General features: G+C 43.6%; 1 protein-coding gene across 2 annotated transcripts in view; it reads right to left on the bottom strand.

Moving 5' to 3' along the window:
* The window catches only part of ADGRA1 (adhesion G protein-coupled receptor A1), a 1,550,322-nt gene that overhangs the window by 709,305 nt on the left and 813,019 nt on the right, over positions 1 to 27,998 (bottom strand). For both annotated transcript variants that reach the window (XM_044056875.1, XM_044056876.1), the window contains exon 3: positions 24,719 to 24,846. In XM_044056875.1, the coding sequence (XP_043912810.1) occupies positions 24,719 to 24,846 (128 nt within the window). The remainder of the gene's footprint in view (positions 1 to 24,718; positions 24,847 to 27,998) is intronic.

Raw genomic sequence — 27,998 nt, 5'->3', positions numbered from 1 at the left:
CCTGTACTTGCAGTTTAGTGACCTGAGTGCTTGCATTATGTGGTGGATTCCAGTGCCCGATAGGCAGCTTACTGTGACCTCCTCTGTACCTGATCTGGTGAGTGGGACATCAGTGTGTCTGACTATGGAGTCACCTATGACAAGTTTGTCTGGCATTGTGTTTGGCCTTAAGGGCTGTGACTGTTTGGCACACCGACTCTGTGGTCAATTTGTTGCATGTGCTGTGCCCTGTGGAGGCAGTTGTGTGAGTGTCTGCTGTGGTGGCCACTGCCATTCTGGTAGACTTCTGATCAGAGCCTCCGAGAGTGTCTCTGTGTGTCTATGTGTATGATCTTAAGTTGTGACAGTGCTATGTGAGACTGGATTAAAGATGTGTGTGTGGTTACCTTCACCCTCTCTGGTCTTGCTAGTCCTATGTTGAGAGAGCTCAGCCTCCACTTTGGCTATATAGTTGCATCTCTCACATGTATGTGTGTTTTATGGCAGAAGGAGAGGGTTGTCAGTGTACATGAGGCAACTGTAACAGTGCCTCAATATTCCCAGGTTCACCAGCTGAGCAGGAGAGGACACTAGTAACTGATCCCTAGACATGCTAGAAGGAATAGACAAAACAATGTTGGAATACAGGGAGATATCAAGCCCCCCCAAGCCACATCATACTGTTTGATTGACAATAGCTACACATACACCGGTGTTTCATAGTGTCATAGTGTACTACTAGGCTATCTGCCCTAGTGCATGTATAAGCCTAGCCATAGTGATGTGGCTATTGCCACCCCTTATAGTGGTAATAAGTGTACAGAATAGATTCTGAATATTGTGCCTCTGACTTAGTAGTGACACATTATGACGTCCCTTACGTAATTGAATAACATGACTGTGTCTCTGTCTAGTCTGTGCCTCCGTCTCATATGCAGTTGTCCAGATGTCTCCTGAAGAGAGTCAGTGAGGGACTCTGTCAAACATGAACTGGGATACTCTGCTAGAGTGTGAGATGCCTCTGAGTTATGACTCTGTCCCTCCAGCATGTCCTATACATGTATGTGCTGAGGTTCAAATACTCAGCTCTCATGGCTCTGGTGGATTTGGATTGCTTGCAGTGGAGCATGTCCACCAAATCCTGATTGGACATGGTCTTGTATGTCAGGCATAGGTCACCTGTAAGTATGCGGTATGACACTGAACAAAGCTGGACTTCCTCTATTCTGGAAGCATATGACATGTGTTGAAGAACCCTGATCTTCATGGTAGGTACTTTTCGGGTGCAAAGGTGCAAAAGGCAGGATCTGCCCTGTACAAAGCTGAACTAGGTGGGAACAAGGGTCCGTAGGTCAGTAATGTGTCTGTGTAAGAGCTCCATGACTCCTCCCATATCTTTGCAGACAAGGCTGGTTAAGCCTGTGTGGTGGTAGTTGCCATGGTCTGTGGAGGCATCTCCTTTGTGGAGTGGGACCACTGTTGCCGTATGCCAGTGTTCAGGTACATATCCTGTAGCAAGACTAAGGTTAAATAGTAGTTGTATATATGGGTCCAGCCCCTTCTGGAGTTCACATAGCATGCAACTGGAGATACCAGCAGGTCCCATGGATGCTGTGTACTTGTCTTTGCTGAGTGTGGCTCTCACATGGACATCCAAGATGACAGTGAGGTTACATACAGCAGTGATAACTATCTTGTTTTGGGGTGAGGGAGGGTAAATCGCACTGAAGCTGTCCGCCGGAATGTTGCCAATATCTGTCAGGTCACTGGAATATATGTTGTTGTGTACCAACTCTGAGCATATCCGAGGGTTCACAACCAGGTGTCTGACATAACTGAAGAAAGCAGTGTGGTTACCTTCATTGTCTTTGGTGATTTATGTCCCCAAGTTGACCTTGCATGCCTTTATGAGATAATGTAGCTTTCTACTAGTGCTGATCACAGCTGTCTTCCCTTTCGGAGATGTAGCTCTGTCTTGCATTAGTAACCCTCATCTGTCATACAGTTTGTTTATGGCTGGGGTCCACCAGACAGGACACTTTCCCTTTGTGGAGAGGGTCCTGTTTTCAGTTGTGATTGTATTGTCCATGCTGTCTGACATCTAGCTAAGCGGAGGTCATTCTCGGGCTGCAGTTATCTTTCATCAGCATTAGAAATGACCACAACAGCCCCTGTGGGGTGTACCTCATGCACACACATCCAGCACCTGTAAAGTCCACAACAGTACCTCACCAGGAGTATGACAGAGCTGGAACACATGTAATGTGTAGTCTGATTAAACAGAGTGCAGCTCCACACACTGCCATGCTGTCCACCCAGATGCAAGCTGTGCCTGATGTAGAAAGCCATGTCCAAGCTGGAATCAATGCACATGCTGCACCTTGTACAATCTGAATGGCAGGGAGCTATGCACATGAGGGACCTGAACCCCAGCACTGACATATATAGGACAGGCTGTACTGCATTATCCAAAACACAGAAGCCACCCCCACACATGAGTAAACTACCAGTACAGGTTGTCCATAGAGACACTGGTTGAGTCCCCTCAACAGGAATCCTAATGAGTGGATGGGAGATGGGAGGTTTACCCTGGGTATCAATGTTATGTCACAGGTAGACAGAGGCACAGTATACTAAACAAGACATATGACATGGCAAACTACGCTTACAATGTGTTGATGGACAAACACATTCTCCGACTAGCATTAGGTCAAGATACCTCTTGAACACAGCCAGCAACGTGCTCTGCCTCACATGGACCAGGATTGTATTCCACAGCATAGGGAGTCTCCGAGTGATAACTCCATCCCTCCAACATGTCCAACATACATCCCTGCTAAGGTGTAAGTCACCTGCACTAGTGGTTCAGGTGGATCTTCTGAGCCTGAGGTGGAGCATGTCCATTAATCTCTGTTTGGACATGGCCTCGCATGTCAGGCACATGTCACCTCTAAGCAGACGGTATGTGAGTGAATAGAGTGTGAGTGTCTTCAATCTGGCAGTATATGACAGCTGTTGGGGTTCCTTGATCCTTTAGGTAGGGGACAGCCAGGGTGTCTCCAATTGCTGCAGATGTTGGGTGAGATACAGCCAGAATAGGGCATTCGACTCGATCACCGGTCTGATAAGTGAAGAGTACAGGGGAACAATGACCCACTAGATCTGGATGTGAATCCCATCCTGATCAGGTGGGCAATGTAGAAGGTCTTCCTAGCCACTTTAGCAATGTGAGTCTCAGAAGAATGGCGACTGTCAACCTGGGTCCCCAGGTCCATGATAACCTCCTCTGTGCTTAGAGGATTGCCACCTATATGGTAGCTTGGGGTCACCTTGCTTTTCCTGAAGGGTATGTCTACACATGTTGTGCACTTTGACTTCAGGCCATGGCCCTGGCACCAGCTATCAGTTACTGTGAGTCCCTTCTGAAGGATATCTGTGTGTGATGCACTGTCCACTATGGTGCCCAGTGTGCAGTCATCTGCTAACATTGTCATCCAAAGTCCTCCCATGTTGGCCTGTACTTCTGGGAAGTACATGACAAACAATGTGGGCCAAGGACTGAGCCCTGTGTGACACCACCTGTGACCAGCCTGGAGTCTAACATAGTGCCAGCAACTCTAACCCTGTGGGTCCCGTCCTTAAGCCAGTTTGCAACCCATTTTGTGACATATGGGTTTACATTTCAGTTGTTAGGGTTTTCCACAATACCTGAGTGGGGTATTGTGTTGAAAGTGTTTGCAAGGCCAAGGTAGGCTGTATGGACTGTCTTTCCCCAACAATGGCCTAAGTGACCAATTTGAAGATGTCAACCCAGTACAAAAGGCATGATCTGCCCCTGACCAAGCCAAAATGGGATGGGTACAATGTCTGCATGTCCCCTATATCTTTGTTTATGAGCTCAGTTATGATCCTCTCCATAGAATTGCAGACTACACTTGTTAAGCTTATGGGGCAGCAATTAACAGGGTCTGTAGAGGCACTGCCTTTGTGCAGATGTGCACAACTGGACCCTAACCAGGCTGTTGTGCACACTATGGAAATGTAAAGCAGTGATAGGACTAAAGCCCAGGATACTGACCACCACAGTGAAAGTACTGAAACACTACACTAGACAGTGCTACAGTGTTAGGTCAGTATGAACGGATGTTGACAATTGTGTGCAAAGTATCCCATGCAAAACCTGCAGGCACAGTATACTCCCTGTTTTGTTCACACAAAAAGCATTCGGACAGTAACTACACAACATGGCACAGAACACACAACCATAAACTGGAGGTATTTGTTGAAGGTCACACTCATCCACAAATGTGATGGGCTGCAGAGTTCAACATATGTAAAGCCCACACTGGGCATGCTCACACACTTAGATAAATGAGACATCTTTCACACAACATGCCATGGGAAGGCTGAACTGGGCATGCTCACACACTTGGTCCAAATGTTACCCATAGCAAATGTGAAAACACACCAGAGGATGCTCATCCCCCTTTCTAGACACTGATCATGTAAGCACCCTATAAGTATATTGGAGAAAAGGATTCTCTCAGTAATCCGAATAGCTAACCGTGCTAATGCGTCCGTCTGTAGTGTCATAACATAGTTAGGTAGGGGTTTGAATCCAGCAGGTGGCAAGTGTGTGTGAAGCGGGGTAAGTGTGTGTAAGTGTGTATGAAAGAAACATCCCTTTTGGCAACTGGGAAAACACACCATAGGATGATCATTCCACTTTCTAAACTCTGATGATGTCAGCACCCTATAAGTATATCAGGGGAAAGGAAATCCCCCAGTAATGCGAATAGCGCTGTGCTAATGCGTCCGTCTCTAGTGTCATAACATAGTTAGGTAGGGGTTTGAATCCAGCAGGTGGCAAGTGTGTGTGAAGGGGGGTAAGTGTGTGTGTAAGTGTGTATGAAAGAAACATCCCTTTTGGCAACTGGGAAAACACACCACAGGATGATCATTCCACTTTCTAAACTCTGATGATATCAGCACCCTATAAGTATATCAGGGAAAGGAAATCCCCCAGTAATGCGAATAGCGCTGTGCTAATGCGTCCGTCTCTAGTGTCTTAACATAGTTAGGTAGGGGTTTGAATCCAGCAGGTGGCAAGTGTGTGTGAAGGGGGTAAGTGTGTGTGTAGTGTGTATGAAAGAAACATCCCTTTTGGCAACTGGGAAAACACACCACAGGATGATCATTCCACTTTCTAAACTCTGATGATGTCAGCACCCTATAAGTATATCGGGGAAAGGAAATCCCCCAGTAATGCGAATAGCGCGCTATGCTAATGCGTCCGTCTCTAGCGTCTTAACATAGTTAAGTAGGGGTTTGAATCCAGCAGGTGGCAAGTGTGTGTGAAGGGGGGTAAGTGTGTATGATTGATATATCCCTTTTGGCAACTGGGAAAACACACTACAGGATGCACATACCATTTCTAAACGATATCACAATTATGTATGGCTTTTGATTACAGACATGCCATGTGTGTTGTGCACACACAGAATGCCCATGTGTGTGGGTTGTCCCTCACAATAATGCATGACATTGATTACACCGGTTATGGCAATGAACACATGATGTATGTGTGTGCCAAATACACATATGTACCTGTGACTTTCAATAGTTACCATGTGTGATGCCTGCCACATGTGAATACATGGTATTTGCACAGGGTAACATTATGACCGTGGTCTTCTGTGCAGATGCTGCATGTGGGATGTGTATATACAGTGTGAGATGTAGATGCTATCAGCCTAGTAGTGAGGGATGCACACCTGGTCTGGGGCATAAAGTCTACATGTTGTTGATGTACAGGAGCTGCATGTTCTCACCTGTTGTGGGAGTGGTAAGACAGTATTCCATAGCAATGCAGTGACTGCATGCTAAGAACCATTCAGCTAGGGTGTTGTAGCTACACTTATTCATTAGCATTCAGTAATTTGTCGGAATCCCTGGTGAGGGTCTGATGCCAACCAAGGTCAGGGGTCTACCAGCCTGTGTCACTTGCTCAGTGATCCCTTCCATGTTCCCTATCATGTATCCCAGTGAGCGACATCCCACATCAGCTGTGGTGGCATGGACAATGACTGAGTCATATGTGTCCATGCATCTGACTGACTTGTATGTTGTTGTTACAGTTTGGCCATGTGTTTCCATCTCATACATGTGATGTACATCAATGGGTAGGGATAGGGTTGACTGTGTACATGTGGCAGCTGTGACATTACTACATGACACACATATTCCACAACTGTACCATAGAGGTGACTGACAACTGACCTTTGCACATGCTACCGGAGTATTGAGATTACATTGGTGATTGACAGCACATAGGGCCAATGGTGAAAAAGAGACATAGGTCCATAGGTTCGTACAGGGATATCTGCCCAGGGCATGTATCCACCTAGCCAGAATGTGTGTGCCTTTCAACATGCATTGTGAATCTGTCTTGCTATGCCCTTTTCCAAGGTTAGTATACTGTGCCTCTTTCTCACAGTGACACATAAGTGATACCCAGGGTAACCCTACAATGTCACATCCAGTCATTAATATCGCTCTTGAAGATAGTCACTGAGTCAGTCTGCCTAACCTCTATTGGGATAATAATCAGGAATGAAGGGAGCCTCTGAGTTGTGAATGTGCCCCTCCACCATGTCCTATGTATATCACTCCTGAGGTTCAAGTATTTCCAGCGTGTATCCAGGTGGGATCTGGATATTCTGAGATGCAGCATGGCCATTACGTGAGGGTATGACCTGGCCTTCTATGTCAGGCACAGATTGCCTATGAAGAGGCAGTATGTCACTGAGTAGAGCTGCTGCTACTTTAACCAGTCAGTATGTGGCATCTGTTTGAGCACTTTGATCCCCTTGTCGAGGTACATATGTGGTAGCTCCAGTTGCTGCAGGTGTCTGGTAAGGTGCATGCCGACAGGTTCATCATAGTCAATTATGGGCATGATGAGGGATGAGTAAAGGGGCACAATGTCCTCCCCTGGCCTACATGTGGATCCCATGATGATGTGGCCCATATAACATGCTTACCTAACCACTTTGTCCATGTTGTTGTCAAATGGTAGAATGCTATCAACCTTCGTACCCCAAGGTCCATAATTCCTTGGTCTGCACTTACTGGATTAACACATATGTGCTACGTTGTGGTCACTTAGTGTTTGACAAAGGGATGACTATACTCTTTCTGTCATTCATGTTGAGGCCATGGCTGTGGCACAAGTGTGTTTGCAAGAGTCCCTTTTGGAGGATGCGTGTGTTAGCTGGTGAGTTGATTATGGTGTTCGGTCTGCAGTCACCTGCAACTTGCTGAGCCACAGTACTTCCATGTTGGCCTGTACCTATGACAAATATATAATGAACATGACAGCTCCTAGGGCTGTGCCTTGTGGGACACCACTTGTACCAGGTTGGAGGCTGACATGGCTCCAGCAATTCTACCATGTGTGTTCTGCCCTTGAGCCACTGTGCAATACCCATAGTGACATAGGGGTTAATATGTACACTGGTGAGCTTCCCTAGAATGCACAAGTGGGGTATTGTATCCAAGGCTTATGCAAGGTCCAGGTAGGCTGTGTGGACCTCCTACCCCTTGACAGTGGCCTTGGTGACTGTTTCAAAGAAATCAAACAGGTTTGATAGGCAGGATTTGCCATTGACAAAGCCAAACTGTGTATGGTGACATGTCTGTAGGTCCACAATATCTAGATATGTGAGGTTCATGATGATCCTTGCCATAGCTTTGCAGACAAAGCTAGTCAGACATATGGGGCGAGTAGTGTCCAGGATCCGTGACGGCACCACCTGCATGTTGAGGGACCACTGTTGCTGTATGCCACTCTCTGGCCACATATCGTGTATTAAGGCTGGGATTGAACAGTGGTGTTATGTCTGGGTGTAGCTCTTCTTGTGGTTCATGTAGGACACAGCCTGGGACACTGTCTGGTCCCATTGATGCAGTGTTTATTGCTTTGGGAAGGGCATCTCTTACCTGAGCATCTGTGATGTCAGGGGGGGAAGCACTGTGCTGCGAGACATATTTTCCCTTTTGGTGTGGTGGGGAGAGAAGGCAGCATTGAACCTGTCCACTAGGATGATGGCAATGTCTGTGTGTTTTATATTTTGTGTGACATATTGGATTACCTCTGAGCATATCTGGGTAGTACCACCCAGGTTACTAACATAACTACAGGCAGCCTTGTGATTATCCTCAGTGGCTTGTGGAATCCTCTCTCAAAGATGGCCTTAGACAATCATATGGGTGCCTGTAGTTGTCTTCCAATACTCATCAGTGGTGCCTTCACATTTTGGGAGGTTGTTGTATCATGTAGTGGCGTCATCCTTCTATTGTATAGTGTGTTTATGGCTGGTGTCCGCCCAGGACATCTGCCTTTGGAGAATTGGGTCATGCTTTCATATGTGGCTTCATGATCCATGCATTCCTGAATGTGTCCACAGAATGCCTCTATACAGGTATCTGCAGTCTGGTCCATATTTTCAACAGGCCTTGGGCCTTTGAAGGTTTCCACATCATTTATGAGGGGTGTGCACTTGCTTGACATGAGCTGTTGACAGACGTGGCGCCCTCCAGACAGAGCAAGGTGAGGGTCACAGTCAGCTACCTGTTGGGTGATAGAATGTGCCACATAACACAGGCACACAGGTCACTCCACAGCAAGTACAGCTATGAGGCAGACATTGTCCATGCTGGTGCAAACAACCTGAGATGTACCTCCCTGGACCACATGGAAAGAGACACAGAGGAGCTCTTACAGCACCCTCTCAAACTCAGGACTCCCACACAGCCTTCATGCTGACACAGGAGAGTTTAGATTACTCTGCAAACACCATCATACTGGGTGATGCCAGCTACCCAAACATAGACTGTGAACATTACACAAGCCACAATACCCAAGCTCTAAGGTTCCCATTGATCAGACATTCTTTGGCTATGGAACAGGTAAACAACCTTCCCACAAGAGGGGCAGATATACTAGAGCTGATCTTTACAAACATGAGTACAAACTGCTCACCACTGGGAGTATATCCCTCATTGTTGCAATCAAACCATATACTAATCACACTGGAGTTCTGGATCCCGCACATATGCAAACCTCCAACACATCGATGTGTGTGTGTGGGAAATGTCCCTATTAGCAACCGTGACAGTATCGTACAGGATGCAGATCCCCTTTGAAACACTGATGATGTCAGGACTGTATAACTATATCACCTGTAGTAAAGTCTTCCAGTAATTTGCATAGCATGCTCTGCTAATGCGTCTTTCTTCAGTGTCATAACGTAGTTAGGTAGGGGTTTGAATCCTGCAAAGGGAATGTATGTGTGTTAGTATGAGTGTGGTTTATGTGTGTGCACTATGCTGGGAGGGTTAACTGCCTTTTGCCAACTGGGAGAACACACTACAGGGTGCACATCCCTCCTCCTACACACAGATGATGTCAGCACCCTCTAAGTACAGCATTAGTAAAGATTTCTCCAACTACTGCAAATAGCACACTCTGCTAATGTGTCTGTTTCTACTGTCATTGCACAGTTAGGTATGGGTTTGAATCTTGCAAATGGAAAGTATGTGTTTTACTGTTGGTGGGGTTAGTGTGTGTGCACAATGATGGGGTGGGATGTGGCTTTTGCCACATGGGGCTATGCACTGCATGGTGGTCATTACCCTTAACAAGCAGTGATGTTGATAGCACCCTATACAAACAAAACTACAAAACAGAAGGTGGTGGTACTGATAACACATGTAAGGTAACACTTCTTCAAGTAATGTCCACAAAACGGAGTAGGATAATCAAACAATTCTTTTATTCTATACAGACAACATGACAACAGACAACTAACTGCCAGTACTCAGTATAGTGTTACATGCTACTGTAACACGCACATGTACCGAATATACCTAGATAGTGTTCTGAAGCCTGAATGTGGCAAGTGTGTGGATGTGGGATGTGTCTGTGTGTGCATTTCCGTATGGGAAACATGTTTGATGTGGCAATCAGGGTACTACAGTACCTGATGCACATTACATCTTCCAACTGATGAGGTTGCCTGCACCCTGTGAGTACAGGTAGAGAAGGGGATGCCAGTAGTAAACAACATAGTGCACTTCTGAAATGTGTACCTGTCATGTATCAACAGCTACTCATGTAGGGTGATAAATAATGGGAATGGCAGGTGAGCATGTGCATGTGTGTGGGTAGCAGGGTGTGTATAAATGCATGTGTGACAGAACAGATACATGTAGCTGAATCTACATAATAGCACAAGATGCGCATTGCCATAGTCAATGTTAGCATGTGATGGTGTGCAGCTGGTACACTTTGTTAAGTAGTATGGGTGCAGATAACAATTGAGGACATTCATACAGTTACTGCAGCAGGACTGCTGGGATATACACACAATTATACTGCAACAGTCAACAGTTACCAACATGTTACTACTTATACACATCTATGTAGTCACCCTGTGCATCAGCAACGTGTTTACCTTTACCTGCACCGATGTTGTAGTATGCAGGAGGTGGCACAGTGTCATCATATGCACAGGGTGTGGGTTAGGTATGCCCAAGCCGGCCACTGGTAACACCAATTGACATGTGTGTGTATGTGTGTTTGTGAGGGGCAGCAGTACAGGGTGGACCGTTGTTGGTGCAGTGTGTGTGTGTATGTGTTTGCCCTAGGTGTTAGGTTTCTGCATGTGTGTAAGCACGCACACAGTCCCACATAATGGCTGCCATGTACAGGGTTTTGTGGACAGCCACAGACTGCACCTGTCAGGTCATCCAGATCAGTGTCTGTGGGCACGGACACGGTACCTGTGCCTGGCAGGGGTGCTACGGGCCGTATCCAGTACTAACCCAGACTGGGTACTGTCATCGGAAGCAGGGGTGTGTTGACTGGACACAGTTCCCTGTTGGGACTGTCCAGAGCCATGTGCACGTGGTCTCCTGGGGCGTCTGGATGACAGCACAGACCCAGCATTGCTGGGGCTGGTGCTGGCACTTGAGGCACGCGAGTGGGCCTGTTGTCGTCCGCGGCCACTGCCAGCTGGTGCTCTTGCTGGCATACGGCCACATCAACATCGCAAACGCACACCATCGCCCTGGCCCATGGACATCTGGTTGTGGAGCAGCTGTTCTATGCCCCCACAACGTCTGTCAACGACATCTGTGAAGTTACGGATAGCATTCGCAACATCACGCATGCCGTCTGTCATGGCTATGCGACATGCTCTCAGCTCCCTCAGACCCTGTCTGGTGTACCTTTCCATACGTGCCTGTGCCTGCATGACAGTTCTAAACATAGTGGAGGTTGACATACCTCCTTGGGCACGTCGGCCAGAGGCAGTACGGCCACGGATGCCCTCACGAGAACCCATGGGCGACTGTCTGCATGGTACCATTGGAGGCCTCTGCTCATGGCTGCCTTGTGGGGATGCATGTACCACAGGTACCACATTACCCTGATCTATGCCCACTGCTGACTGTCCATCACCTAGGGACAATGGTGACAAAGGATGTAACGGCAGGATGACTGTGCGCATTGACGGGGTTGAAAGCTGTGTACTGTCAATTGGCTGACCAATGGCGGACCCAGACACACCTTCCTGCACCATTACAGACATTTCATCATCATCAGTACCTGGGGCACAAGATTCAGGTTCCCTGCTGCAGGTCACCAGAGCAGCACCAGAACCTACGGGAGGAAAACATGGAACACAGATTACAGTCTCAATACATATTTGAAAGAGATGCACTTCAATACTAATGCACACATTCAGAAATGGACACATGCACTCATGGACACTAACACACATGCACACTTGGGCACAGGCACACTTGCACACATGCACACCCCACAGTAAACACACACATCAGTACCGTGTTACACTACTCAATTTACTACCTGTCAATTACAGTTATTGTGAACACAGTCACCAGCATGTCTACTACAGAGTTACACTACTCTTCCTAGTTTTATAAATTGTTTTACAGATAATGTTAAAAGACTCACCAGCATGTATGGCCTGCCTCATTGCTAGATGGGAGGGACCTGGAAGTGTGAAGAGAGTAATGTCAGTGGGCACATGTGTGCCATTCGTTTTGCACATGATACAGTACAGTAGTACACTAGTTCCCTTATACACATCAGCTGCACATCATGTCTGTATATATATCATGATGACAGATACATACCACATGCACACCTTATGCATGCATGAAGTAACAGCGTACAGAACAGTCATATGTACATACCAGGAGTTAACTCTAATCTCACCCTTACCTCTCTTCAAACGTCAACTCAAACTGTACTTCCAAAACCACTGGCTTTGTTCTTCTTGGAGTCCAGGCTAACGTCCCTCTCCCTACCCTCTCTTCACCTTTAACCCCTCATTGTGCATAGAAACTAGCTTCTACCCTGTTTCTTTCACCTTGATGTCCTTCTATGCTCTGACCTACTTCTCCCATCCCTCCCACCTCCTCTTGACTGTCTTCCTTCTTTTCCTCACTTCCCTTCTTGACTGCTGCCTCTTCCATATCATTGTATCTGTCATACTCCTTCTACTTCTCTACCCTTCTGAGCCCTAACTATTATGTATATGGCTTTTGCCTTATTGCATAACCATTATGCTTTAGGTAGGATTGCTTTGAAACCAATGGTACATTGTGTATGACTCTAAACTGTTTGACTTCCTTACATGTATGTTGATTTAATTAACAGGCTGGTGTACAATTCTATTATGTTGGCTGTCTGTATTGACAACTTGTCTGTCTGCCTTTATTACGTTATGTGTGGAGCTTTTCTCCACAGGCCTCTACTGAAAATTAACTTATATCCAGCTAGACTATCTGGGTCAACAAATGTAAAAGTAATAACAATAAATGAATATGGCATCTTACCTGCACGCTCGCTGTCTTGCTGCTGTGTGGATCCAACCTCCATCAGGATGCATGATTATTGCTGTTGTTCTGGGGCTGGATCCACAACACTTAGCAGTAGCCCCTCCTGTCTGGTGAGGGGGGGATGTGTGGCCACCCCCCCCACCTGTGGCAACCTGTTGCCTACGGATAGCTGCAGCACACTGGCGGACATTTCTTATCAAATCACTGCAGTGATGTCTCACCTGCTCATATGTCCTATCATGCATGCCAACATCATTTATCCTGCTAACGAGGTTTTGCCACAGTGCAGACCTCTCCTGCTGATTCTGGGTGGTGCGTGAGAACAGGATGGCATAGTCACGCACCAGGCTCTGGTGGATCACGTCATCCTCTGCAGCAGAGTAGGCAGGATTCCTTTTTGGTGCCATGTCTATCTGGAAAGGTACACAAACAGGTTATCAGCATAGTATCTCAACAATACATGGTACACATTCTATACAGGGAGTGTTAACTTCTACTTATTACTGATTGGTTAAAACCTGATTACAGTGTAGCTATCATTCTATGTCATTTGTACTAAGTACTTGGCCTTCAGACCAGTTGTTTTACATTAGGGAGGTTGGTGGCAAGCACTGTGGTGGCAGGACACATATCTTTCATCCATTGAAGTTGGGAACTGCTGATTGTGGGCCCAGTGTACAAGTGTATTACTTCTGGTATGGGCAGTTGGCCTTCAGGCCAGTTATTTAACATTAACGAGGTTTGTGGTCTGCACTCATGTGTGACAATAGGCTGTACTCTGCCATTCATAGCTGGGGACATCTGGTTTCAGGTTTATAGTGCCTGCATATCTGAGCTGTATCTTACTGACATTGCTACACCTTGTTTGTTGTAGCAAACACTACATCCAGGCCTCCTGGATCTACCTTTGTTTATATGCTTGTTATCTGTTAGCTTGTTATTTCACTGGTATGCTACTTCCACATAGTACACATCTTCTCAACACATCTGTGACTCACTACTGTTATCTGCATTGCTTACTGTACGCACTTCCATGTTACACATGACAGCAAGTGACTGCTTGTCATTGTTGCATTTACTTCATTGTGACACATTGCACTTAGGTTACCTGGCATTTGCTCACTGACACTTTTATATCAGTCAGCAGTTGTAGGTAATGTCAGTACACCCTCACTCCCCACTGGACCTTGTTTTCAATCATTAGTGATTACAGAGTTCACAATAATATTCTAGCATGTCCACAGGTCAGTTGTCAGTTCCCTCCCCAGTCCAGCTGGTGAGTGTGGTACTCCAGAGACAATGTTAGAACAGATGCATGTACACAGACAACCCCCTCCTCCTAACAACAAATTCAAACTCATGTGAGTGATGCAACCATATACCAGACTGGAGGCTAGGCTCTGTCTACTCAATACCGCCATAACCAGTCAGGTGGCAAAGGGGATCACTCACTACACTTCCAGTCTCACGTAGACCTACCACAACAGCGGACCTAACACATGATCACACATGATCATACTTGTAGGCTCAGACCACAGCTATGCCTATGCAGCAGAGACCTCCTAAGCAGACATCCATGCAACCACTACCACATAAACGAACATGTGCAACACATATCACACAAAGCCAATGTGCTGAACACTCACAGCCATTAACAGTTAACAACACACCTCATACACCTGTACTAGGTGCCTCTATCATCAGGCACACTAACATCACATTCACCAGGCTTAACGAGGTGAGGGTCACGGTGTGCAGCCTGTCAGGCACTATGACCTGCCACATAACACAAACACTCAGGTAACCCCAAGGCAGGTACAGGTATGACTCAGTCACTGTCCATGCTGGTGTGAATGGCCTGACACATTCCTCCCTGGACTACATGACATGAGACAGTACAGAGCTCTCTGAGCACGTAGCCCAAGACAGTTTGACCCTGACCTTGAGTAGCATCCTACCCTCACCTAGAACCATGCCACAATATCAAGGCACGATGATCCCTTCCAACAATTGACTGACATACTGGTGTCATTCACAGGTGTGCCAATGCCTGCCATCTTGGGGTGGTATGCTTTGCTAGGGACAGCTTGCACCTGTCACCCCTGTCCCATTGGAATTTGGCAGAGACTCTTGCTACACCCATAGTGCCTGTATTAGGCAAGGCTCATAAGGCAAACCAACATCCATTTGTATCACAAAGGATGAGGAAGTGAGAGTGATGCTACTCAACACCAGAAGTCTAGACCTAAGGATGCACACACTCAAAACCCTACTTGACATGCTGGACATCGATATCTGTGCAGTAACATGAACCTGTTTCAGGTTTCACAGGAGCACACCAGTACTACCAGGTTATAGCTGTTACCATTCTTGTCGGCCACAACACTTGAACAAAGGAGGGGGAGTATCAGTATTCAATGCAGATTCCCATGCCTCCACATTGGTGGCACAGTACAACATAGGTGTTAGGCCATTGAGTACAGAAGACGTAGTTGGGGACCTGGGGTAGAAACATGGTAGCGGTCTGTCATTTGTCAACCACATGGCCAATGTGGATTGAAAGACATGTTATATAGCCCAGCTAATCATGAGGGATTCACATGTATGGCAGGGGAGGTCATTGTGCCACTTTACTCATCCATCATCAAGCCTATAATTGCGTACAATGCACCTTTTGGGATGTACCTAACCAGACACCCACAGCAACTGGTACAGGACAACAGTACCTCATCAAGGGGATGCAATGGCTCACACAGATGTCATATGCTTCCCAGGTAAAGTAAATCCCGCTGGACTCAGTGGCTTATTGCCAGTTCAGAGGCAATCTGTGCGTGCCATATACAGCCATGTCCTACCCAGCAGTAATGAACATGCTGCACCTCAGGCAATCAGAGTCCCATACAGCCACATGCTCAGGAGAGCTGGACCTCAGCACTGACATCCATGGACATGCTGGAGGGGCATATTCCTGACTGAGAGGCTCCCTTCACTCTGTAATGAGCTGACACTACAGGTTAGGCAGAGTCCCTCATTGACTCTCTTCCATAGGAATCTGGATGACTGGATGTAGATTATAGTTGTACCCCAGGTATCACTTCTATGTCACTGTTAGACAGAGGCACAGTATACTAACATCGGACAAGGGCATAGCAGCATAACTTGTAATTGGGTGGTGAAAGACAAACACATTCTACTAGGCTTACCAATGCCCTAGGGCAAATAGCCTAGTATGAACCTATGAACATGTGTGTACTGCTATAGTACTTCTGCCATATGCTGCATGTGTGTGTGTTGTGGGGGATGCACAGGTAATGGCCGGATACTTCTGCACAGGCGACACGTCTGACACATTCTGGATGTTCATCCCTACATACTGGATGTGTGTTGCCATCCAACCCAACCCTGTGATGTGCACACATTACTCAGCCTGGATTTACATATCCGAACAACACCACAAGCACAGTACACTACCTTGCTATGTATGCATTTAATTACACAGTTATTCAGTAGTTATGACAGTGATGCTATCCATGCAGCCCACTGTGCCAGTGGTAGCCACAACACACACCGCCAGCACCTTTGCATATGCTTACCACAGACATCCCACATACTGCATGTACTGTGCACACACATATCTAACCCAGAACAACTGCACACCACTTATTAATCATGTCCAGTGGAGTACGGATACAGGCATATTCTATAAAAATAGTAGGAGGCTACTGCAGCACAGGGCAGATTCACATGACAGCAAGGCATCTGTGGTCAGCAGTGTTAAGATGCTTCACATTCACCACATGCACAGATATTGGCAACATTGTTGCAGACAGTTTAGGTGCAGGTACCCCCTCCCCCATTCTTCTACACATGTGGTATTAGTTATCCCAAATGACTGTCACCTCCCTATCCTCTCACATGTCCAGGTGAGAGCCACCTTCATCATTGCAGAACACATAGCATCACTGTTACGAAATGGTATCCCTGGATGTGTGCTACATTCACCCCTGGAGGACATAGCACCACATGACAGACTGATATTAATCCCTGGCCATACTACAGGATATGTACCTGAACAGTGCCATACATACACAGTGGTCCCACACCAATGAGGAGGAACCTCTACTGACCCTGGGAACTACTGCATCATATGCACAACTGGCCTTGTGTTCTAAGCTATGGAAGTGTTAAGTATGGGTAACATGTACAGCAATATTACATATGTTTATATTTCAGGACTATGTACACACAACCTATCTCATGCACATACCTATAGATAGTGAACTATGATACATTTGGAGGTGTCACAGTAAACGCAGTATTAACCTGCTACTTTGCATTACCTGTGTTTGTGGCAGCTGTTGGTGTGTCACTGGTGCTGCTTGAAGTTTGCTGCTGCTGGTTTTGCTGCTGGCTGTCTTTATTTCTGTTTTGTTCTCTCTGTCTCTCTCTCTCTTTCTCTGTCGGTTTTGTGCAATGAATGTATTGCATGAGTGTAGTGTGGGTACTCATTGCTTTTGTAGGTATCTGCATAGGTCCATGTGATGGCCTCTGCACCAATTGTAAGACAGCATTTGCTAATTGCATGCAGCCAGGTGTGTACTGATTGCATGTCTCACTGTGATTTCAGGACACTGCTATAAAAGGGTATGTGAGATAGGCATTGCCCTTTCAGATTGTAGGGCGTGGACCATGCTGGTATGCTGTTGACAGTGTTCTGTGAGTGTGAAGGTTAGTACATCTACCATGCTTCATGCTGTGTTGTAGATTCAGGTTGCTGCATTTCTCTTGCCTGTTCCCTGTAGTGAGTGTGTATGCATACTGACACCTACAACTATATGTCATATGTATTGCTATATAAATATATATATATCTGTGTACATATACATACTTTCATATATGTACATTAGCTGACATTATTGGGTACAAGCTAACAATTTGCAGGGCTGTTTCTGTTAACACTACACTAGTATGGGAATCCAGTAATTGGGACTATAAAAGTCTGCCTGACATGCTTTGGGTTGTAGACATACTATATTGCCTTTATCTTCATTCCTACTATTACATGTTCCACTTATTTAGCACTATATTCCTGTAGGAGAGTCATGGCTTAGTGGTAGGTCATACAGACTAGTGTTACAATGGTCTTGGGGTAGGGCCTACTAGTATGCTTATATTCTGCTTGTGACTTGAGTATGGGGCCTATCAATCAAAGTGCTGGAGGCACCTTTAAGCAGTTAAAGGGGTTAGTAGGTCTCACAGGAGCCAGGCTGTGTTGCAGATTCTGGTTGCTGCATTTATCTTCACTGTTTCCTGTAGTGAGTGTGTATGGATACTGACACCTACAACTATATTTCATATGTATTAATATATATTTATATATCTGTATGTGTAGATATACATACCTTCATATATGTACATTACCTTACTTTATTATGTACAAGCTAACAAGTAGCAGGGCTGTTTCTGTTAATACTGAACTAGTTTGGGAATCCAGTAATTTGGCCATTGAAACTCTACCTGACATGCTTTGGATAGTACACCTCCTATATTGCCTTTATACTGATTCCTACTATTACATGTTATATTTATTTTAGTACTGTGTTCTTGTAAAGCAGGCATGGCTTAGTGGTAGGTCATACAGACTAATGTTACCAAGGTCCTGGGTTCGAGACTGACAGTGGGTCTTTATTTTTCTTTCCAGACTTTCAAAATGAGTACAGGACCTGTCAATCAAAGTGCCATAAAGGCACTTTTAAGCACTTAAAACTAGGTCTGCGCTCATTTGCGCGGAGCTCACGCATGCGCACTGGCGGTGAGCTCCGCTAACACAAGCGCACCAGCTAATTTCTTTCAAAGAAAAGAAAAAGGGGTGACAGGAAAGTGGTGAAAAAGGGGTCACAAAGAGGGTAAGACAGTAGGGAAACAAGCGTGGCATTTGCAGGAGGGATGTAGGTAAGGCCCATAGATGCCCATGTCTTTGGCAGCAACAGCTGTGCATTTCCATGTATTTTGGTGAGACATTGGAAACCTTTCACCCCTGAGAGAGGTGTCAGGACAACATTAATATTTGTTGTAGAGCCAATTGTAATTAACTGTTTCAATGTCAAGCAGACATGTGTGCGACATGGACAGCTATGTATGGGGCGTAATTTTTTTGTGGGTACAGAGTGCCCTTTTTTTTTTTTTTTTCAGGTGAGAGTGGTATGTCAGGTGAAGGAAGTCGGTATAGCTGGGGAGGTAGGTTGGGTAGGTTAACAGACAAGACAGACAAGACGCATACAGGGGCGGTGTATGACACACGTGGGGGGGTTACACAATTGACGGGGACGGAGTTTGGGATTTCCAAGATGCATGAGCCCACAGATGGCAACAGTGGAACTGATATCCCCACCCATAGGCAGTTGCCACTGTTTCTTCACAGCCCAGGACGGGGCTGTGCTGGGGGCTGTGTAGGCGGGGCAACAGCCGGGGCCGTTAGCTGTGCCACACGAGCCTCAAGCTGGCGTAGGGGCCCAAGAACAGTGTCTTGGATCTCCCTTCGCACCACAGACCGGACGAACCCCTCCGGCCACACTTGCAGAGGGGGGACCGGCCCCATCCCCTGCAGCGCTTCCACCCGAAGGTGGCACAGGGCCACCGGAGGGGGGTCCGGCCTGGGCACTAGTGCCAGGTGCAGGCGCCAGCTGAGGTGGGAGAGGTGGGTCTGCTGGGACCCGCCTTCCCAAGCGCTCTAGGTTTGTGAGTTGTTATGTTAGTTTGGGTTAGTGGCATTTTATTCCATTCAGATTAGTTGTAACAGCATGCATTGGTATTCCCATCAAACAAACACCCAGGTATTAACACCATTGAACAAGGGGCATATCAATATCACATGCATTATTTGAACAGAAATACACAGTCAAACAACATGCAGGGTTGATTAATGGCAACAGGCCATCAGATTTGCAGGTATGAACAGGGCACATGCACGAACAGACATGCATATATTTTTGAAACGGACAAATGTCCATGATTAATGAAATGTTCACATACCATTATTTAGTGGGTGTTGTTATATGGAATTATAGGGTTGGGCGGAGATAGAAAGTGATGACACATTCATATGTTACACATTGATTTACATTTGTATAAGGTACACAATTAAGTTGAGGCTGATGTTTCAAAATAAATTTTATTTGACTGTCAAGCTACACCTGTTACAAATACATCACTATCCTACTTATTTTGAATTTGATCAGATACATCATCCCGCTACACTTTGATGACAGGACAGGGGACAACTATGGCTGCTTAGTCTGTCAGATAATCATTCATTCTATCTGAAAATTGTTTACTGTGATCACCATATACAGCATTTGGCCTTGACATTCCAGATTCTGACACACTGAAATCAGTTTGGGATATTAAGTTGTACTTCCCACATGCATTTAGTTCTGTAGAAACACACTGGGGCTAATATATTCAGGGGTTATTACTACTTTATTTATTCATACATGACTCTTTCTGTCACTCTCACACATCCTGCAACTTCTCAGTTCAGGTTGCTACTTCTAGGCTTTGTTCACATGTTAGACTGGTGGTGATTCAAACACTTTCCAACAGCCTCACTTCTGTCATGATTCAGCATTTCAACAGGGGATATATCTCACATGTGACTACCTCAGATTCTGAAGCTGTACTCTTGAGACTACTGCAGGTTACACTATTTTAATTAGTGGTGGGACATCTGTATTACAGCACTGTTTAATTCTATCAATTATATTTCCAGTTACACTTGCATACTGATGAACTTGTTGCAGCCATACCTGCAGACTTTCAAATCTTGCTTGCACATTATATTACTTTTAATCAATACACTGCAGTGTTCTGATACATGCTACAGTATAATATTTATTTACAAGTACTGGGTGGGGTTACTAACCTGCATGGTGGCGCATCCGCACCAGCCTACGGGCATGCACCTCGCGATTCATAGAGCGGACACCTGCAGCTGTAATACGAAAGAAGTAATATTGGACTACACATCTCCATGGTATCAGCTAGTTGAAATCCTTACATACATAAGTAAAATGTGACTTACTCAGTAGTGGGGCGTTGGGCATATCCCAGGCCTCCTGGATCCATTCGGTCAACTGGTCTTGCTTATGCGCTTCAGGTCCGCATGGTGGTGACGGACCTGCTCACCAGTGCGTGGAATGCCAGTAGCACTGGTCAGATCACGAGCCAACTGGTCCCATGCCTCTGCCCTATATGCTCCCCATGAGACCTGGCCCTGCATGAGTTGGGCCTCGTGATGATGGACAAGGAGCCAGACCATGTATCTGGACTCCTCAACGCCCCAATGCTGTGCTCGAAAGCAACGTCCCTCACCTACTCCACTCATTCTGACTGCAGCTGTGTTCTACAATCGTTTCTGCTGTGTATTCCCGCCTATGGGGCTTATATATGCCGCTTTTCCCGCACATTTCTCTGATTGGCCGTTTTGGAATTGTATCTACTTCACTGAAAATGCTTTCTCATGCTCCATTCTGGATTTTATCCCATATATATGCTATTTCTGAATTTCATGGTATTGCTGTCATGGCTTAGTGGTGAAGTACCTTGACTCTAGTGCATGGTATCCTGGGTTCGACTCTGGCAACTGACTTTTGATTTTCCTGACAGAAATGAGTTGAGGACCTGTCAATCAAACATGCCAAAAGCACTTTTAAGCATTTAAAACCAGGTCTGCGCTCGTTTGCGCGGAGGTAACGCATGCGCACTGGCAGTTAGCTTGTGGGAGCGGCGTGCAAACGGTGTGCGCTGGGATAAACCTTAATTGGCTAGTGACACACATGTTCAGCTAAGCACAGCTAGTTGCAAACGGTTTCAGCCTATTAAACCGGTGCTTAGCAATGGGCATGCAGTTTGCAGCTTTTTAAACACTACTAAGCTACAGGCACTCCGTCTCACAGCAGCTTAGCTATCAGTACATTTCTGACTATTTTTATTATTGTGTTACTTCGGAATATATGCTCCATTTCATTCCATTTTACAAAAGGGAATACATTTACATTTGTACAATACTGTCAGGGGGCTTTTTCGTGCTTATTTACAAAAAAAAAAAAAGTTGTTGTGGGGGCTCGAACCCTGCCTGCCTACTCTTAGGCCAGCAACTCTACCACCAAGCTATTACTTCTTGGTTTACTTTGCATATTTAGTTCTTATATCCTTTTCCACTGACTGCTAACTGTGATTGCGCTAGTAGCACACCCGCACACACAGGCGCACACAGTAGCAAACATTTACGGGGTTTAAAAAAAAAAAAGGTTTTAATTTAATTTTATAACATCTCTTAACTTTATACAGTGATGGTCTATCGGGGCATGTGTTGTGTAGTGTGTTTATTCACATTTCCATGGCCTCTCTCGTGGCTGTTTACTTTCAGCCATTCTAGTCTTCCAGGGGCGTGTCCGCTTGCAGGGCTTAGCCTACAGACACGCCCCCTACTCTCTTACACGGACCGTGTAAGAGTTACTAGTGTGATTCAGCATGCCTTATGCACCTCATGCATATGCATGACATGCTGACATCACACAGTTTCACTGCAGCCTCCGTGTAAGAGTTATAACTCTTACACGGAGGCTTCCTGAATTTGGCCCATTGTTTGGGGGGGCAAACACCAGAAATCGCAACTTTCATTTTCCCTTACAAAAAGGTGCATCAAATGATCAATGAAGGATTATTACTGCAATTAGTATATCACTGTTCCTGGCTTCAGTAGCCTTATATATTTATAAAAAAATAGGACTTAGACCATAAGGGATACTGTGCTGTTCAGTTTACATTGGAATAGCTACTTAAATAAAAACTTAATTTTTTTATGAGCTAAAAGCAAGAGATGTGCCAATTCAACATCACTACAGTCAAAGAAATAAAAATGGTAAATATTTGAGCAATGTAGCATCTATTACACTACAGTCTGCACACTTATAAAAAAAGACAGGTATCCAGGTACACAGTGCATCATAATAATATGCAGTCTGTGGTAAATGGGAAATAGAAATTCTGAAGCACAACGGTGTCACTGAAAGTCAATAGGTAATGAACAACAAAAAAAAAAACATTGCGTTACTTAGTCATACATTTATTAAGGGCATGCTAGCAGATACAGTTTAATAGAAATTGAATGCACTCATTCTTTAGAATTTAAAATTACATTTTTAATACCCAAGGTACAATACTAAAGGATGGGGCAAAATTATCAAAGCAGTTAAAAAAACTGAACAGCGGTGACAGCCTCATTACTGAAAAAAAGCACTCAACCAACAAATCACCGAGGTAAGCAATGTCAAAAGTTTGGTACCACAGACACTATGTAGTACCCCTGGAAAACAACAAGTGCTCTCAGCTGTTGTTCCCCACAAAATAACAATGCCTTTGATGAGTCATATTCATGACTGTTTCTAGACTGCTTGACTTTTATCTGAATTCCCTTGAAGCAAGAGTGTATTATACGTTTAATCTGAAAGGGGAAGTGAAAAATTAAAAAATACTAACAAAAAATAAATAAATAAAAAACGAAAAAAGACAGGAACTGATGCCAAGTATTTTAAGGTAGGATTTAAACATTAGATGACAGGCATTTCTGTGAAATCGGATATTCCTAGTTTCATATAAAAGATAAAGTTCTGCTCTCTTTAATGGGAGTCATTGCAATGTTAGCAGATTATTTTCACCAGACGTACATTGCATCACAAGCTGGTTATACTTTGTAAAACTATGAGGGGGGTATCTCTCTGCGTGCATACAAATGCTGTTTCATATTATTATTTTCATACAAAACAATATTCTACAAAGTAAAACTGGATTAACTGTTTTATACGTGCTTAAAACTCAGCGGTATATGCAAACATCTCCAGAAGTCTTTAAATTCCTTGGATTGGTATGCTTTTACCATTCCTTCTGATTCCCCTCTCTTTTCACTTTACCTTGTGCTGGAACATTTTGGTTTCTACTAAGGAAGACTAAATGTGCGTCACTTTAGAATCAATGTGTTAAATGATGCTACAGTAGAAAATGTAAACAAAATCATTCCCATTCACTTTATGTTCAGTAAACAGTGTTTATTAACATATTAAACACACACGGCAGACTCCCTTGTTTAGTTAATGAAATACATATAAAACATTGTAGATAAAACAAGGTAACCAGTGATAACTGCAGTGTTTCTAGAGCAGAAACAACGTGACGCCATAATATTTATTTTACAGTTGCATGACGTCACAGTGCTGTATATGCATCTGTACCTGACGTACGTCTCACAGAAGGACCGCTCCACTCGATATCAAAATAATCTGTGGATGTATATTTACTGATGAACTTTGAGGCAATGTGCAGTGCAAGTATATGATTTAGCTGCATTTCTGCTGTAGCATATGCTTGATTCTGTCAATATCTGTCATGGTATAATAAATATGCATTTACTGATATTTACTTATTTAAATATACACGTCTAGAGAGGTAGCTATTGCTCTATATATTCTTATAAACATCAGTGATGTTGAACAATTGTATTTGCTGGGTAGTAACAGGCTTTTTAACTAATGTCATTAGAGGTACAAATGCTCTTAGTTATCTTTGATTGGGAGCAGTGTTTATTAGGTTCTAATCAGACTGCTTCCTTTTCTGTCATTTGTGTTCAGGTGATAATAACAGAGGAAACCATTCCTCACTTAACAGAATGAGCTTATGTTTAACTGATGTTCATGTGCTGTAATGTACAGGTCAAGCAGCATGTTCATTTAATAGAACAGAGAGTCCTTACCTGTGGTGTACAATGTAGGTTATAATCGAGGCTAATAGACACAGCAGCATCACGGCGGTACATGCATAAACCACGGGGTGCAGAAACTCCCCAGGGTACTGAGGGAAGGAGAGCACAGTCTTCAGATCCTGCATGGGGAAAAAAGCACCGAGACATGAGGAACTATGTGGCAGCTTCATGTTCAAAGATTGCAACCTCCATTCAAACACACTTTATATGAAAGATAAGTGAGAAACATACATTCATACAAACATATATTTAGAAACATTGAAGGTAGCCCTATAAAAATACAGAAGGATCACTTTAACTATGATGTTTAATTCAAGATGCAGAGTTTTCTAGTCTTACTTTAGTACAGCTTCAAATTTTTGCAAACTCAGGAGAAAACCTTATGTAGATACACATTTAAAAAATAGACTAGAAAATCTCACAGACAAAATGGAGGGCATGATTTGGAATTTCAATCCAGTCGGAGGGTTTAGATTTCCAAAACAAACTAAATAATAGGGCACTACAGTCAATAACAATTAAAGAAAGGTAACCTTCAGTCAAATAACTACCAAGACTACTATTATTTTTCATATTCATAAACATCCTTCCATTCAGTTTACACAATACCAATTCCATCCTTTACACAGATATACAGAAGATATTGTTGTCCCACTCACTACTGGACTATAAATATCTGTACAATAAGATTCGTTCATTGAGTCAAATTTGGTGACTACTAATAAAATTATAAATACTCAAAGGAAAAACAAACCAAATAAAAAAATCAGCATACTAATATATTGCAATAAAAGAAAGACTATCTCGGTCATCACCAACTAATCATGAAATAAAAGTATAATTCTACGTATCCCACAACAACTTGGCATTGCAAATGGTAGACTTTGCCTACTAAAGCTTGTCAGCCTCATTGAGAAAGTTGCAAGAAGTGGTCAGTGGACATACTGTCTTTGTTGTTTATCTTTATCTGAACAAGGAGTTTAAACCCACACCACATGAAAAAATGGTTAATAAGATAATGGTCTTAAATACCCTATGTGACAAAATGGATTGTCAACTATCTCAAGGACGGAATGCACCTTGGTCATGTAGGTGATGCCTATTCAGAGTGAAGGTGGCTAGTGGCATTCTCCACAGATATTTTCTTGGTACCCCCCCCCCCCTTCAGCACTTATTTCTCTGACTTTAAAACTGTTATAAATGATCACTTATTGACTAGATCTGCTTATATGACTTTAAACTGAGTATAATTCCCAATTCCGCTAAAGAAACATTTACCTTTCAAAATGAAATAACATGAGTTAACACCTGGTATTTAAAAAATTCTGAAGCCAAACACAACCACCTTTGGGAAACCGCTAATCAAGGCAGAATTTAGCATTGAAAACACCCCATCAACAAGTGAGACAGTGATTAGAGATTGGTGGACCTGGGTAGATAGCTGTCTCTCCTTTGATTACGTGACCCCCCCCCGCATACACCACTGCCATCTTTAACAGACCATTCTATAAAACTGCTTCTTCAGTTTGGAATACTTTGCCTCAAAAGTTACTCAAGTCTGACTGGTTTTATTCAAAAAGTCTTAAAAAGCATATCTTAAAACAGTGTAAGAAACTTCTCTGTGTAGAAGATTTTCAGTCCATATATTTCTAGTTAATCACTGTATATTAATAAGATCAGACAATAGTAGTAGAAGTAGCGAACGTAAACTCGTCAAGTCAAAAAGTAATAATAGAAAATATATAATTCTACAGCATTACTAAGTATTCAAAAGTAATCCAAGCAAGGCAGGCAGTCTGTTTCCAGTCGAAAATCCTTTATTAAGTACACAGACAAGCGATCCAAGTAAAACAAAAATAGAGTAATAATTTCCTCACAAGCTTTCTAAATATATATACATATATATATATATATATATATACTTTTTATCAGGCATGGGAGTGGTTTATTGTGCTGTAAAACAAAGTGTTATTGGTACACATGTTAAATTCACATCCCTTCCCCATCAGTGTGACATTCGAGCTGGTCCTGCCCTACCTAGTAGCTGTCATAATAATATATAGTCCTAATGTACTTTAATGGTACATCTTATTTAACCAAATTATTAAGTAGATTATTAAGTCTGTGATTTTATACAAGGCAATATACTACATGGCTGGAAATATATCAACCTTAGTTCATTTTGCGATCAAAAATTATATATAAATATATACATATACATTTTACATGTAAAAATCAGTTTCTATTTTCATAACCTATTGTTAACAAAGATCTCTTTCGTCCTTCTAGACTTCTTCAGGTCTGTGTACAAGAACCCTAAAAACCTATATAATTGTATAATTAGTTAGTATTGTTATTACCATCATTTTGAATAAAGTGGAAAAAAGAGAACCAGAAAAAAAATAAAAATAAAAATATATATGTATGATGATGGAAACAAAATATACACTTAAATTTCAAATGATTTAAAATGGTATTTAAAACCAATTTGTAGAAAAAAATAAAATAAAATACAATTAGTCTTGTAAATAATGTGGCAATTTTCTAAGTTCCAGTGCACTTTTAATTGAACAGTAGTAGTTTAGTCCAGGCTTTCTAAAAGAGTTCAGCTTTAATTGCCACATGAGTTCATGTTTCTCCAGAATATTCGGGATGTCTCCTTCAACATCACCCATGTCTATGCAATCCAGGATCTGGAACTTAAAACCTGTGTGACTTGACATTACATTGTATGCATGGTTTAATGAACCTGTATAATTCAGCTTCATCTACCCAGACTATGTCTTCAGGCAGAATTCATTCTCTGTACATACTGGTAATGAACGTTTACCAGGTCTTTTCTAAAAGTCGTCAATAAATTACTGTAGTTAAGAGAATGACACTCATTTTAATGAAGATAGACATTCTCAGCTCACTGTGAATGCTTAAATACAATGTAATTACATAGACCACCCTATTATACTCTGAAATCAGTCAAAAGGCAATATTGTTGTGCACCTTTTGGACATCAGAATGGTGCTTAATCTTTTATATTAGAAGTTGTGAATACAGTAATAGAGATAAAACAACTAGAACTGAGATATTTAGAAAAAGGCATGCGCAAACTACATAAGAAAAATGGGAATTGTGGGAACAATACGTACAGGGGAGGAATGAAGTTTAACAGAAGGCACAACAATGTAAATGAGCATTGCAATGTTTGACTGAAAACAATTGGGTAGATCATAAGTGATGTAATGTTTGCACCTGAGAGTGTGTCAGAATGGTTTGT

The sequence above is a fragment of the Protopterus annectens genome, chromosome 14.part0 (genome assembly GCF_019279795.1).
Source record: "Protopterus annectens isolate FY-2018-M chromosome 14.part0, PAN1.0, whole genome shotgun sequence".
In the NCBI taxonomy this organism is placed as follows: domain Eukaryota; kingdom Metazoa; phylum Chordata; order Ceratodontiformes; family Protopteridae; genus Protopterus; species Protopterus annectens.
This window is presented reverse-complemented; position numbering and strand designations above follow the sequence as displayed.